General features: G+C 44.1%; 2 protein-coding genes across 2 annotated transcripts; one reads left to right on the top strand and one right to left on the bottom strand.

Moving 5' to 3' along the window:
• Positions 1-955: 955 nt before the first annotated feature.
• On the bottom strand, positions 956-1,819 carry LOC136516500 (photosystem I reaction center subunit VI, chloroplastic-like). The gene is made up of 2 exons (XM_066509903.1): positions 1,474-1,819; positions 956-1,379 (listed from the first exon to the last, which is right to left on the bottom strand). The coding sequence occupies exons 1-2, from the start codon at positions 1,729-1,731 to the stop codon at positions 1,200-1,202; spliced, it is 438 nt and encodes a 145-aa protein (XP_066366000.1). The 5' UTR covers positions 1,732-1,819; the 3' UTR covers positions 956-1,199.
• Positions 1,820-1,967: 148 nt separating this feature from the next.
• On the top strand, positions 1,968-13,357 carry LOC136516496 (golgin candidate 5). Its single transcript, XM_066509898.1, has 19 exons — positions 1,968-2,928; positions 3,492-4,651; positions 4,978-5,049; positions 5,263-5,337; positions 7,224-7,338; positions 7,611-7,672; positions 7,769-7,816; positions 8,142-8,426; positions 8,634-8,693; positions 8,785-8,868; positions 9,029-9,094; positions 9,216-9,314; positions 9,423-9,641; positions 9,993-10,080; positions 10,191-10,414; positions 11,313-11,372; positions 11,453-11,566; positions 11,829-11,903; positions 11,994-13,357. The coding sequence occupies exons 1-19, from the start codon at positions 2,784-2,786 to the stop codon at positions 12,018-12,020; spliced, it is 3,078 nt and encodes a 1,025-aa protein (XP_066365995.1). The 5' UTR covers positions 1,968-2,783; the 3' UTR covers positions 12,021-13,357.
• Positions 13,358-15,112: the final 1,755 nt, after the last annotated feature.

The raw sequence follows: 15,112 nt of genomic DNA, 5'->3' as shown, positions 1-15,112 counted from the left end.
TCTCCAAAAAAACACTACCCGCAAATTCGGGTACCCGATAATTCGGGTTCGGGTATTACCCGATATACCCAAATTTACAGAAAACAACAAACTACACTAAATTTCAGTAGCGATCTATACATAATTTCAGCAGCAATTTGTATAGAATTTCAATAGCAATTTGTAGAGAATAATATATTACAGTCACTCATTCAAATAGAGAGAATTATATTCTAATAAAGTGATAAGTTAAATGGTTCAGCTAACAACACATGATGAATACAAAGACAAAACAAATCTTTGGGTAGTTCGGGTAGTTTGGGTACCGGGGGATATTACCCGAATTACCCAAACTAATTTCGGGTAATCAAAATCGCTATCCGAATTTAGGATCGGGTACCTTGGGTTCGGGTAATTTGGGTCCGGGTTCGGGTAATTTGGGTACGGGTAATGGGTATCGGGTATTTTGCCCAGGCTTACACAGGAGGATAATGTAATGGAGCAACGTGAAGACCTAACGTCAAAGTCCATAACTGCAGCGCATGATTCACATTTGCAGAACGAGTCAGTGGTCAGTTCGACAGATGTACCTGCTGGACTAGGGGGAGTAGGTCCTGCAAGTGATTTTACAAAAGAAGAAAAGATTCTAGAATCTGTTAGAAGCACAGATTCTCAGATTCTGAACTCTGTTGTTTCTGGTACCATTGCTAGGAAACATCAATCCTAGTGGTGACGCTAAGAAACGCCAACACCAACCAAAATTAAGATAAACCTATAAACTTTGGCTATTAATTGATTCATTACAAAATTTTTTTTGGCAATACCAATATATACGGCCAAAATCATGGTAACCTATTTTTTTCGTCCTAATTTTGGCATGTCTTGATTTTGGTTGGACGAGTTTTGGAACCAACAAAACAGGCCCAGTCCCATAATAACAAAGATGACATAAAAACATATTATCTGCAGGTTATACGAGGCACACAACACCATTTTTTATTTTTCAAGTAATTGTGATCTTTTATAATGGCACATAGATAAAAGGCTATTTTAATCGTATGCCAAAGAGTACACAATACCAGCATCACAAAATATACCAAGTTATGAACAGCGTAACAGTCAGGGATGATGATCCATGGCGAGTGGAGTGCGACCGACCGGAGCTAGCAGTACAAAGCAAGCTACTACTAGACCATGCAATGCAAATGAAGGAGCTGAGCTTAGATCTTGCCGCGCGGGCCCGGCTGCGGCGGCTGCTGGGGCCCCTTCTTGATCGGCAGGAGGTCTGGCGACGCTGACGCGCTGACGTAGGCCAGCAGGGAGCCGCCGCCCAGCAGCAGGAACTTGAGTAGCAGGCCTCTCTTGGTGAACGGAGCCGCGAACGTCTCAAAGAACTTGCTCTGGTGATGTGAAGCACGCAGAGAGATCAGATCACCCAGAAAACATCAAACATAAGTTTAGTTTGCGTAACATAGCTTAAGGATCATGGAGCACCTGGAGCGGGTTGTAGGGCGAGGGCGCGTCGGAGCCGTAGAGGTCCCACTGCCCGGTGGTGTTGCCGATGTCCTCGAGGTCGAAGTAGACGCTCTTGTCGCCGTACTTGGCCACCACGGCGGCCCTGCGGGTGGAGCGGCAGGCGACGCGGGCCGACGGCCTGCTGGCGACGGCGAGCTTCCTGCCGGAGATGGAGCTGCTGGAGAGGCCCTTCACGGCCACGGGCTGCACGGAGACGGCTGCGGCGAGGGAGGCCATGGCGCGCGCACTAGCTGTTGTTGGTCACTGATGTCCTAGTGCGTACGTGCACAAACTTAACCCGGTGGATGGTATCGTGCTGAGGATTTGGGATTTGTTTGGGAGGTTGTGGCCGCCTCGCATGGCGCGAAGATGGCCGAGAGACCCATAGGGAGGGTGCCACGTGGCCTGCTCTGGATAGGCTTATCCTCATCTCCTGATTCTGCTGCGAGCTGACTTGGCAATACCAACATGGAGCCCGGTTGGCTACTCCTCTCTTTTTTTTTTTTTTTGATGAGGATCTGTTCTGCTTCTGTAGTTTTTGTTTGTGCTTGGGCCTGTCCACCTGCAGCCTGATCCAAACGTCTCGCAGGCCGAACGGGCCCAAAACCTCTGTTGGGTTGGATCTCAACAAGGGAGTGCACGCCGAAACAGCCCATGCGGCGACTTGTCGACAAGGTCCACGCTACCTTGTACTGTACGGCGCACCGGTTGGTTGGCCCTGGTAGGCAGCGTGCACTGGTGATGACGCAGCTGGAGCGACGGGACGAGCCGCACCCGCACCGCGGATTCGTCTTCCTCGTTCAGGCCGAGATCCACTGCTCACTGCACCGAGCCGAGAGCGGGGGTAGGCGGGCGCGCGCGCGGGCGGGCGATCACCGACGCCGACGCGGCGCCCCCACGCGCCAACGGCCAAACGCACTCTCTTCCCCCTCTCCGTCGTGCTCCCCGACCCAACCCAACCCTACGCACTCCAGGCCCCCGCAGCTACATCTCCCCTCCCGCCTCGCCAGTCGTCACCGCGCGGCGGGAGCTCGCCGAAGAGCTTCCTCCACTACCGCGCCCGCCTCCGCGTCCGCTCGCCCCCCGTCCCCGCCCCTCGTAGTTTCAGCTGATCTAGTCAGCGAGGCGAGTTTGCGGTGGCCAGATCCCGCTCCCGCCCGCGCGCCCGCGTCTCTGCGTGTGGGCGGTGGATTGGCTGCGCGGGTCACTAGATCTATGCCCGAGATCTAGGGCGCCAGCTGCGGTGGTGGAGGCCGTGGGCTGGTGGCGATCGGAGGCCGGGGACAGGGATGGCGTGGTGGTCCGGGAAGGTATCGCTCGGCGGCCTGCAGGACATCGCCGGAGCCGTCAACAAGATCAGCGAGAGCGTGAAGAACATCGAGAAGAACTTCGACAGCGCGCTCGGCCTAGAGGAGAAGCGCGACGATGAGGAAGGTACGTACGACATGGAGACACTAATGCTACAACCTTCTGTGTCCTGCCATTCGCCTAATTCAGTGTATTGGGGGTGCATTGGTGCGTGGTAGCCTGTGTATTAACATTGTAACTGTTGATATGTCACTGTGATGGGGTGGTCAATGGTGTTAGTGGTTATGTTCAATTGATATTTGGCAGATCCGTGTTTGTGGAGAATGAAATGTGTTCATTGATTAGTATCACTGGATTTTGACAAAAAAATGCGCCTATCATCTGTTTATTTTCCACGTTTAGTCAAAGTTCAGTTTATTAGTCTGTTGAATCCTGTACTATTGATTGGTCTAGGCATATTTTCAAACTTATGTCCTCTTACAAGTGTTGGAACTGTAACACTTTTTTCACTCTGTCTGAGTTACTGATATCCGTAGGATTGATTGGTTTAGGCGGTTCAAGCAATGACTTTATGCATGCCTGTTTTTCACTGATTGCTAGTGCTGGCTAAGAGCTTCCCAATGGAAGCATTGTATTTTTTATTACATGGCCATCTGCGTGCTCAAATAAAATGTTTTTTGGTAATGCAGCATCAGGGTCGCGGACATCCAACTCTGATAGAATAGGATTCTTCAATCCTGTCATGGCTTTCATGGGACACAATGGTGAGGAGGATGGCACTGAGGTATCAGAAAAGCCAGAATCTCCAAAGAATCTGTCAGCAGAGGAAGAAAATCATAGCACCCCAACTAAGAAACAGATATCTGAGGTAGATCCTTCTGAAGTAACAGGAACAACATCTCCAAAACACCCTTCAAAATCGGAAGAAGCTCATAGTATCTCCAATGAGTCACCTGTTTCTAAGGCAGATGTTTCTGAGCAGTCTATGACACCACAAACTCCAACACATCCTTCAGTAGCAGAAGGAAAAATTGATGGCTCCACTGAGGCCCCTGCATCTAAGGTGGGTGATGGTGAACCACCAGAAACATCACAATCTCCAGGACATCCTTCAACAGTGGAAGAAAACCAGGACCATCAAGATAGCAAACATTCTGGTCCCAGTGATGAAGCAGAGCCAAATCAGCTTAGAGAGTCTGCCGGAGACTTACCTGATGGTAGTGCATCTTCTTCGCCTACCAAAATAGATAAATCAGGTGACACCAAAACAGGGGAATCTATTCATACAGGAAAGGAAGACACATCTGATGGGAACTCCTCTCAGTCACAACCAGCAGAATCCACGCTAGCTAGTTCAGATAATATAACTGAAGCTGAGGACAAGATTGCTCAAGAATATGATGCCCCAAAAGAACTTAGTGGCCCACTAGAGAATAGCGATACAGTAGATAGAGTTACTCATCTTGAAGTCAAATTACATGATGGCGATATTAATACCGAAAAAAGTGAGGAAGAAAGCAATAAGATGGAGGCAGGGGAAGCATCTGTTGTTGCACAGGAGGATAATGTAATGGAGCAACCTGAAGACTTAACGTCAAAGTCCATAACTGCAGCGCATGATTCACATTTGCAGAACGAGTCAGTGGTCAGTTCGACAGATGTACCTGCTGGACTAGGGGGAGTAGGTCCTGCAAGTGATTTTACAAAAGAAGAAAAGATTCCAGAATCTGTTAGAAGCACAGATTCTCAGATTCTGAACTCTGTTGTTTCTGTCGCTGAGCTAGAGAAATTAAGACGTGAAATGAAGATGATGGAAGCTGCATTGCAAGGTGCTGCAAGGCAGTCACAGGTATCATTTCCACGTGCCCAAATCTCTGTGGTAGCAATTCAGTTAAAGCTTGTGGAGTTGTACTCTATGAAAGGTACTCCACATGGGAGTGAACCTTTTAAATCTGTGAATTCATACGTTTTTGTGGAGAATAAGGGAAGCATTTTTTTTAATCAAAATAAGGGAAGCATTTTAGTAATTCTGTACGGTTCATGTTTTATAATTGTTGCATGGACATTAGTACAGTTGAAACATTTAATAGGTCCTGGTCCCATGTGTCATTTGGTTGCAACATACCCAGCTCTTTGATATTCATTGTGGCTAACAGCATGTAATTCTTTCTACAGTCCAAAGCTGATGAAATTGCAAGGTTGATGAATGAGAATGAACAACTAAAATCAACAATCGATGATCTCAAGGTATGTTTGTAAGCATATTTTCCATCTTTTGCCTTGCAGCAGCAGTTATTATAATGTCTGAATTTAGTACTTCCTGCTAATTTTAGTAAATAAAACTCTGTGAAAAATAAAGAAGATGAATGTTGAAAAAGTATTCTCTGTATTAATCATTAGTGCTGTAGAGCACTTACACATTTTAAATTTTTTGATTGATCGGTTTCTGATATGGTCCAGAGTAAGTCATCTGAAGCCGAAATGGATGCACTTAAGGATGAATATCACCAAAGAGTAGCAACTCTTGAAAGGAAGGTGAGGCACATAACCACTTTCTTCTTGTTACTTGATGCTTCTATTGCCAATTGGTGATTGCATATGGCTTCCAGATTTGGTAGTAATGACCATTTAAAAGGGGTAGGTACACAATGCTACGATTTGGACATGTTATTATGTTATGCTTGCCTGCATTGGCCTGGAACCTTGGGTTTTCGTTTTGGGGGAGTAGTAGTGGTCTACTACTCGGGTTGCTTGTCTGGCTGAGCCCTGTGCGCTCAGTTTGGATAGCAATAGTAGTTTTTTGGGTCTTAACTCATTAGGTGTCTGGCAACTATTGTAATTTTGTTGCTTTTCAGTAATGAAATTCGGTTCGTCCATAGTGGAAAAAATGCCCGCCTGCATTGTTGCAAATGCATCACTTGCTTTATTTTTTGTGTAGTCCAGTATTTTATTACTCTGTGTTAGTGGCAGGAATAGCTTATGATTTTTTTTTGTGCTTTAACAATCAGTCAGCTACACCAGACATCACTCACCAAGGATAGATTGGTTAATACATGATGAGTACAATACTAAACTGAGAAGCTTTATTTTCTGTTTCTAGAAAATCAGGAGGTTAAAACAATCTTTATAGTCGCAGAAAATGTATCGGTCCTCGTTTTTTGGCGGCTAGTGTTGAGGATTTATTGACTGTTTTTGCATTTATTCTAATTCAATTTGGTTCAGATAGTGTTTAGTGCTACAAGGAAAAGCAATAGTAAGATGCATTATTGAGATCATTAGCATGCTACGTAACACGGATACGTCAAGAAGATGCCGTATCGCGTATCCGATACGGATATGCCGCCGATACGGCTTCGATACGTATCTTGCGAGTATCCGATTTTTGTTTAATTTCGGGAATATTGAGTATGTGACCTGATACGTATCCGGCCTGTGGGATACGGCCCAGCCCAACGAAAAAGCCAACGTCCCGAGTCGCGACGCCCTAGCCCGACGCGGCGACGCCTCGTACGGCTCCACACACGCGCCGCCTCCCGCGCAGGAGATGCGCCACCGCTCGCTGGCCGCCGGTGACGAACCCCTGCCCCCTCGCGCTGCCTCTCGCGGAGATGCACCGCAGCTCACCAGTCGTCGGCGACGAGCCCCTGTCCCCACGCGCCGCATCCTGCGCACGCGCACGGCCTCCCGTGCAGGACATGCGCCCCTGCTTGCCGGCCGCCGCCGCCGAGCCTCCGCCGGTCCGCCCCCTTTGTGCCATCCATCAATCGACCTGAGCACCCACCAGTCCGCTATGGACGTGGCTAGCTCCCAAGATGCAGGGGAGAGATGCAGGGAACAGGATGATTCAGCACTCAGCAAAGCTAGCTTGCGCCGACCTCCCATGAGTACACACCCCCTTTTCATTCTTGATGTACTCTATACTTCTGCATTCATCCAGTATACTTGGACTTATCTCCTGTGAAAACTAAGAAACCTACAAGGTGATCTAGTGATGTATCATATATGATTGTATGTACTAAACTAATAATTAGTGATTACTCAAATTTTACACTTTCTCAATTTTAATTTGCATTACTATTTATTTTATTAAAAAGTAGTAAAACGTATCCACGTATCCTGTTTTCTGAGAAATTGCCATATCCACGTATCCGTATCCTTCCGATACCGATACGCGTATCCGTATCCGTGCTGCATAGTTAGCATGTTTTCAAAAGGAGAAAAGAAGAGATCATTGAAATGCCACAGCCAGAACGGCACAAGTTACTACAATACCTTTTCTCTGTCTTTTTCTTTCCTTTTCTGTTTCCTGGGTCAAACTGTAGAACTATTTTCTTTTGTACGTGTTTCATGACATCCATACATCATCTTATCCTCATGCATAGGGCATAAATTTTATCATTTGTGTGCCTTGATGTATGTAGGTGTATGCATTGACCAAAGAGCGTGATACACTAAGGAGAGAACAGAATAAAAAAAGTGATGCAGCTGCCCTTTTGAAAGAAAAGGATGAGATCATCAATCAGGTCATGGCTGAAGGTATGTAGAACCTATATATTATTCTTGTTCTACTATGTTTATTGTGAACCAATGTTAGATTCTCATTATTCAAAGAACTGTCCCATTATAATGTCATGAATACACAAATAATTATTTCATTTGTTAAAATTCTAATGACCACTTCAAGCACTACTACCACCATTTAATGCATCATATCGTGCTGATGTCCCTTGTTATTCTGATTTACTCAAGATGCACAAATAGGTGAGCAATCTATTGACATCAACAGCTTGTTTTTTATTAATAAACAGGTGAAGAACTATCCAAAAAACAAGCTGCCCAAGAAGCTACAATACGAAAACTGAGAGCACAGGCATGGACTAGAACTCTACGCTATGTTCAGATGATAAAAATGCTTTCTTCAGTATGACCAATTATACTACTTTTTTCGTTCTTTTGTTGAAGCTAGATTCGTGAGCTTGAAGAAGAAAAACAACGTCTGAACTCAAAGATCCAGGTAAAAAAGAATATCAACTTGGTATATTTAGTATGATCCAAACCGAGTTCTTTTCTTGTTGATGTTGGTGATGCAATGTAATTAAATTCTGCTTACCTCTTGAGCATCATGAAAAATGCATACCTTTGCTGGATTTCCTAATATGAAATCAGTTTCCCCCCTCTTCATTCCTTCTGTCCCCCACCCCCCCCCCCCCCCCCCCCCCCCTTATTATCTTTAGATAGATGGAGCAAAGTTAGTTCGGCGCCCTCAACAAGATGTTATGTTCCGTTTAATTTTCTGTCCTCAAAAGTAAGCATGTACTTGACAATTTATGACTAAGCAGGTTGAGGAGGCTAAGGTTGAAAGCATTAAGAGAGATAAGGCAGCAACTGAGAAGTTGCTTCAAGAAACAATAGAACGAAATCAGACTGAACTTGCAGCTCAGAAGGAGTTCTACACCAATGCTCTTAATGTAGCTAAAGAGGCTGAGGCATTGGCTGAAGCAAGAGTCAACAGCGAAGCCAAAGTTGAACTGGAGAACCTTTTAAGAGAGGCTGGTGAAAAAGAAAATATGTTGATTAAGACAATCGAGGAGTTGAGGCATTCTCTCACCCGACAAGAACAGGAGGTAAATGCTGAACATTTGTATCCAGACCTTCTCTCTAACTGTCGATAGAAGTAAGTAGGACTGTAGGAGTACTTTATTTGTTGACCTAAATATAATCTATGCCATTTAGTTATATGCCTCAATAACGACGATCTATTTGGCCATCTACCTTGTATAGCCGTCCGATGTCAGTTACATTGATTAACTTTTTCTTTGTGGCTGTTTCAGGCTGCTTTCAGGGAAGAAAGACTAAAAAGGGACTATTATGATCTTCAAAAGCGGTATCAAGTAAGTAAGGCGCTTCTTTGTTAACTGTTGTCAAGCAGTAAAATGGTAATGGACCATTTCTCACTTTCTTCATTTTTTATTAATACTTCAGGCCAGTGAACTTCGTTATAATGAACTAGTGACACAAGTTCCCGAGTCTACCAGACCGCTCCTAAGGCAAATTGAGGCCATGCAGGTATTGGTCCCCTGTATTTGGCCTTTTTAAAAAAACTTGTTTCATGTTTCTTTTGTTGTTTATTCTTGGTCTATGTGTCGCACTTCTGTTTTGTTTCCATATTGGGCTTGTCTGCGTTTATTGCTTTTTCAGTTAATCAATTGCATGTTAATATTCACAGGAGACAGCTGCTCGAAGGGAAGAAGCTTGGGCTGGTGTGGAGAGAACCTTAAACTCTCGCCTTCAGGTTTGTTAAAAAAATATGTTTTAACTGTAGCTGCATAAATGCAATGAAGAAAACTTGAATTATAAGGTTTGTTTTTTCTTAATGCATCATGTATAATCTGATGTTTTGCTTGAATATGCAGGAAGCAGAAGCTAAAGCTGCTGCTTCAGAAGAAAAGGAGCGGTCTATAAATGAGCGACTGTCGCAAAGTTTATCCCGGATAACTGTTCTTGAGACCCAGGTTGGTATATCAATTTCTAGCAAAACAAAAATATGCTAGTATTAGTGTTAAGACCTCACTTTCAGATTTATAGCCAAGTAATTTTTGGGTGACTATTGGGCCATGCAGATTACAATTCTTAGAACAGAGCAGACACAGCTGAGTCGATCTCTTGAAAAGGAGAGGCAGAGAGCATCTGAAAGTAGACAGGAGTACCTAACAATTAAAGAGGAGGCAGCAATGCAAGAAGGGCGAGCTAAACAGCTCGAAGAAGAGATAAAGGAGCTTAGAGCTAAGCACAAGAAGGAGCTGCAAGAAGCAGCAGAACACAGGGAACTGCTTGAGAAGGTAGTTAACTGCGATAGTTTCAGAAAAAATAGTTGGACCAGCTATGTATGTTAGTAGTTTTAGGACTGTATGAAAGTGATGTTTTCCTGCCAATTTTGTTAATGTCTCTAGAATTTATGACTTAAAAAATGGTTAGTTTATGTCATATAACACAAACATTGATCTCTGCTATAAGTCTTTTTTTAGGACCATTGCTTTTTTCTTAGTCAAGCAATTTTTTTTATGTCATTGATCATATTGTTGCTACCGAAAAGGTAATAAATGATCAGATCAGTTCAAGTTGCTTGTTGATACTTGAATAAACATAATTGCAATGTATGTGATATTTTCTTTCATGAATTGCACTTACAGGACCTTGAAAGGGAAAAGTCTGCCAGAGCAGAAATTGAGAAAACATCTTCCCGTGAAGCACCTAAAGTTCCACTTCCCGATCAGACAAGTACGCCTTTTATTTTCATACCAATTAATTTAGGCCGAGTTAGATCCAACTTTGCCTCTCGTTGTTACCTTAACATTCTTTTTAACTGTTTCCTATTTTGCTCTTTGAAGGAAATGCCCCTCTCAGAAAGCTGTCTAGTTCTGGCAGTATAAATAGTCTAGAAGAAAGCCATTTCCTTCAAGCATCGTTGGATTTATCTGACAATGCTTCATTAGAGAGGCGAATGTCTTCAGAAAGTAATATGTCGTATTATCTGAGGACCATGACTCCAAGTGCTTTTGAGTCAGCACTTCGTCAGAAGGATGGAGAGCTTGCTTCTTACATGTCTCGCTTGGTATGTATAAGCATCCTTCTGATATATCTCCTGATTTCCTCAAACTGTTTTGTTAGTACCCCATTAAGTTTTATCACCTTTGTCTTGCTGGTAAACAATCGTAGTAAACTTCTAGAAGTGGTAGCTGATTATTAGAACTATGAGCTTCAATAATTACAAGGTTTGCAAATTTATTGATGAGTTTTCTTGTAACTGAGTTCATTCATGTCCATAAACATATCTTTCACACAGCTTTTTTTAACTAACTTTGCAACTTCCAAATTGTCAGACATGATTTGGCAACATTTTTTTTTTGGCCAAAAACTGGATTTTTCTCTCAGTTGGTTCCTGGCTAAGGCAGCCGAGCAGGCTCAGTTGTTTGTGGTGTGGTTGTACGCCTATACCACCAACGTTCAAGTACTTGTCGAGGCAAATTGGGTGTCAATTTTCTTGATATAAAAGCTGCCTAGTTCCTCCTGGTTGATCTAGGGTTTTTTTTTCAGTGTCTCCTGGCTAACTTCTATTGAGCAGCATCTAGAATTTAGCAGGGAAGTTATTGGCACTTGGCAGGAAATGATATCTGCTGCCAACCTGTGCCCCATGCTGCACTGGTTCAATAATCCTTAGTACCTTCAGATTCATGCATCACACTCATCTTTCATGTTCAGAAGTGGAAATTGTTCCTTCGGGTGGTCTTGGAACATATTCTGATAAAGAAATGTTCCTACAATATCTGAAGTCATATGTGCTGGGCTGCTGGCGACCTTCCTAGTTCTATTATTTCTTTCAATACTTTTTGCTATAATATTCATTAAGACAGCAGTCACTCAAACTTCATTATTTCATTTTCATTTATCATTTGTTACTCTGATTTGATCTGCGCCTTCCTTCTTGGAAGTAATGTTGTTGTGTGTTTCAGGCCTCACTGGAATCTATTCGGAATTCACTGGCGGAGGAGTTGGTGAAAATGACAGAACAAGTAAATCCTGACAATCTAATCAGAGTTTACACCTCTATCTGGATATACATCTGTGCAAACTGAATTGAACTTTTATGCAGTGTGAAAAGTTACGGACTGAAGCTGCAGCTGTGCCTGGCTTGAGGGCTGAATTGGAAGCTCTGAAACAAAGGCACTTTCAAGCTCTAGAACTCATGGGGGAACGTGATGAAGAGGTATTGCTCCTATGCTACACATCATAAGCTTCACTAATAAGTAGTTGATTGTGTTAATGGCTTCATCGTGAGCTATGAGCTATAAGCTAGAATATGAACAATGGCTGTAACAACGTACAGTTTGGATTTCAAACACTCATGTGCAGTTCAGTTAGAAAATAAGAAGTGATATAATTTATTCTATGTTTTCGAAATAATCTTTGTTTACTGTGTAAAAATACCTTTTATTATATGCTTACTTTAACTTGATGCTGTTTTGCAGTTGGAGGAGCTAAGAAATGATATTGTTGACCTAAAAGAGATGTACAGGGAGCAGGTGGATCTTCTTGTTAGCCAGGTTTGAAGCTTGCTTGCCCATTTCTTTTATACCTTCCACTGCAATGGCCTATAGTGCTGTTGCGCTAAACCCTGTTTTATCCCTTACCAGCTCCAGGCATTGGGTGCTCGTGTATAGTGCTGGTATGGATTTGTCGTGCCAACTAATTCTTGTCCAGTGCATTGGGCAAGGCAAGACAGGTCTGCGACTTGAGCATGTTTTCTTTGAAATTTTGTGACCATACAACGGCACTGAAAATATTTGTTTGTATACATCTAAACACCTTCGGGGTCGGGTTTAGGAGGATACGTTGTTGTATACTAGATGGAGTAGTTTCACAGTTTTACGTGCATTCTTTGTGATTTGTTTCCATTGAAATGTATGAAAAATTGAATCCACTTGCAAGTGTACCTCAGAGGAATGCAATCAATAATATCGAGAGCTTTTTTTTTTGTCCCTTTTTGTATGTTCTCAGTTTCATTCTTAGAGATCATGTGGAACTGTGGAAGCGACACTGATTCCATGATAACAATAGTTCAGTTCTTTTTATCGCTGGTTTCTGTTCAGGCCTTTCGAGTTTCTGTCCTTTTCATTAATTCCTTTCCTATTGTAAGTTTGTAACCAAAGAAATAAAGAAAGTACAGAAATTTTGTTTGAAATTAGTATGAAAGATTTGTTATGCACTCATGCTACAGCAGTCAAGTTCGCAGCTCTGCAGAAGAACGAAGCCTGAGCCACGCTGTAGTAGTGCTGCCGGCCGTCCGCGCCGAGGCTCCTGACGCGCGACGCGAGCGCGCCAATCTTGGGCCCGACCACGAGCGCCACGCGCACCGCGGCCTTACCACGGCGTACGCGGCGACCGCGCGAGCCAGCCTCAGGTCGGCCGCGGCCAGGCCCGCGAGCCTGCGCGCGTCAGACGCGGCGAGCGCGAGCGTCGCGAGCAGCGCGCCGTCAAGGGAGGCCAGCAGCGCCAGGGAGGCGGCGACGAGGAGCCCGCCGGAGAAGGCGCAGACCTAGAGGAGCGCCACGAGGAGGCGGCCCAGGTGGTGCGCCATCGCCGTCGCGTGCTCGCCAGCCACCGAAGGCAGCCGCGGGGAGTAGGCCGTGATAAGGAGAGGAATCGTGCCTTTGCATTAGCTTGGGATCTCTCGTCGCTGCCTTGCCTGCATGGAGCGCTTGGTATGCTTCCAACGGTGGCAACTGGCAAGCGTCGGGCAACTGAACCTGCAGTTGCAGGTTCCCACTCGTCAGAAACTAGCGTGTATAAGAGGGGTGGCATCAGCTGCAACATGCTATCTAATAATTAATAGTCAACCCCAAGTAGCTGTTAGGCTGATAACACTGTACCATGACTAATAAGTCAGACCGATAAGTTTAAGTGAATAGTGAAAAAACTGAGCTCTCACTTCACTGTATTTTTATGCTGCAAAACCATAGTAGACCAAAGAGAATGAATTTTTTGTTTTTTAGCCTTTTTTTGAAAAGTTTTCACAAATATGTCCCTGAAGGTATGCTTTCAAAATCTGGACCCTTAGCTCGGCGCCATCATTGGTGGCGCCGAGCTTACATGTCTTGGCACCATAGATTTTGGTGCCTAGGTCTTGGGCTCGGCGCAGACGTGGCGGTGACTTGTCAGGCACCTTGACGTCGTAGATCTTGGTGCCGTGATTATTGGCGTCAAACTTGGCGCCGTGGTTATTGGCGCCGAGGTGGTGTTTTAACCCGGCGCCCAACCTTCATGCCCGAGCCTTCTTCCTCTTCTTTCTCCTCCCTCTCGGGTTTTCTCTCTCCCCACTTCGCTCTACCTCGGCATATTGGACCTTGGAAACTTTGATTTGATCCGTAGATCTTCGAGAGCAAGGTATCCTCGCTCCCTCCTAGTTTTTTTTCAAATTGATTCGGTATATATTAGTCGGATTTTTCAACTTAAGAATCGTCATTACTTAACGTTTCATGCAATTTTAATATTTATATTATACAATCGTAGGATGCCAAGGCGTGGAAAAGCTACCAAACCAAGGTAACCTCAGCGCACGTTGTTATGATATGGGTTCATTGTTGTGGATCAAATGAGAAACCCTAGGTGTAGGGTTTAATGTTAATTGCTTTCGGTTCTTAGAACGAAAATGACTAAATTGTAGTTATGGCCGGATGACTGGAAATACCTTCGACCCATTGCCTCTGTCTAGTGGTGTTCTAGTGCCCATGTGCTTTTACGGCGATTCTTGCAAGGTAGCCAAGTCCGATGAAGAAGACACGTATAGGCAGAGGTATTGAATGTGTTTCAATGTTGCGTTTGAGCCCACACTTCGTCAGCGCCGCATTAACAAGATGGTGAGGAATTGATGTTTGTGTCATATGACATCTTGCATGACTTTTTTGTTTTGTAACAATTGTATTTTTTGCAGACCTCTCCACCGCTCTGTGATTTTGAGCAATGGATCGACACTGAGATCGAGCCTGAAGACAAGGAATGGATGCAGAAACTGTTGCGGTGGGAGGTAGAGGACAAGGAGATGATGGAGAAGAGACGCGGAGAGAAGGCTGCAAAAAAGGAGCACAAGGAAGGAAGAGGAGGAAATGAGGCGTGTTGCTACGTACAGGGAGGAGAGGAAGAAGAAGCTTGAGCGTGCACGCCGAGCGAAAGCAGCGATGGAGAAGAATCCCGATGCCCTGAGGAAGGGAAAGTGGCCTCGTTGCACTTAGTAGTCTCCATTACTTGCTAGTTCTATAGTTTATTCATGAACAATATTGTCTATTGTTGGACTTTTCATTGTGTTGTCATGTAATGCACTTTAAGTATGGGCATGCTTAGGTCATGTACTGTGTTATTTAGTTTGTCGGCACGTACTTCTAGTATTATTGTGTTGTTTAATGTGTCATAGTATTAGACTTTTCATCATGTAGTTGTTTTCATTATTTGTGGTCATAATATTCAGTTTAATATTGCGGACGTAGTGAAATGTGATCACGTGCTGCAAACAAAACCTAACGAAGTAGGGCATTATATAGTTCAACACACAAAACACATGAAATGGCATGTGAGAACATGTACCGAACTAGGGTACAGAGGTCCTGAACTAAACCTAACATGCCTTAGGTAATTGAAGCAAACAACAAGCACAAGAAATGGCATGTGAGAACATATACCAAACAAGAGTACATAGTTCCTTCGACTAAACCTAACATGCCTTAGGTAATTAAACCAAACAACAAACACATGGATGTGC

This window comes from Miscanthus floridulus, chromosome 17 (genome assembly GCF_019320115.1).
Source record: "Miscanthus floridulus cultivar M001 chromosome 17, ASM1932011v1, whole genome shotgun sequence".
NCBI lineage: Eukaryota > Viridiplantae > Streptophyta > Magnoliopsida > Poales > Poaceae > Miscanthus > Miscanthus floridulus.
The sequence above is the reverse complement of the archived record's forward strand: the minus strand, read 5'-3'. Positions and strand labels throughout refer to the sequence as shown.

Excerpts from the sequence above, each read along its gene's own strand:
- LOC136516500 (XM_066509903.1), bottom strand. The coding sequence starts at position 1,731 with ATGGCCTCCCTCGCCGCAGCCGTCTCCGTGCAGCCCGTGGCCGTGAAG. Across the intron at positions 1,380-1,473 it reads CGCCCTACAACCCGCTCCAG|AGCAAGTTCTTTGAGACGTT; the intron begins GTGCTCCATGAT and ends TCACATCACCAG.
- LOC136516496 (XM_066509898.1), top strand. The coding sequence starts at position 2,784 with ATGGCGTGGTGGTCCGGGAAGGTATCGCTCGGCGGCCTGCAGGACATC. Across the intron at positions 4,652-4,977 it reads GTGCTGCAAGGCAGTCACAG|TCCAAAGCTGATGAAATTGC; the intron begins GTATCATTTCCA and ends TTCTTTCTACAG. Across the intron at positions 7,339-7,610 it reads CAATCAGGTCATGGCTGAAG|GTGAAGAACTATCCAAAAAA; the intron begins GTATGTAGAACC and ends ATTAATAAACAG.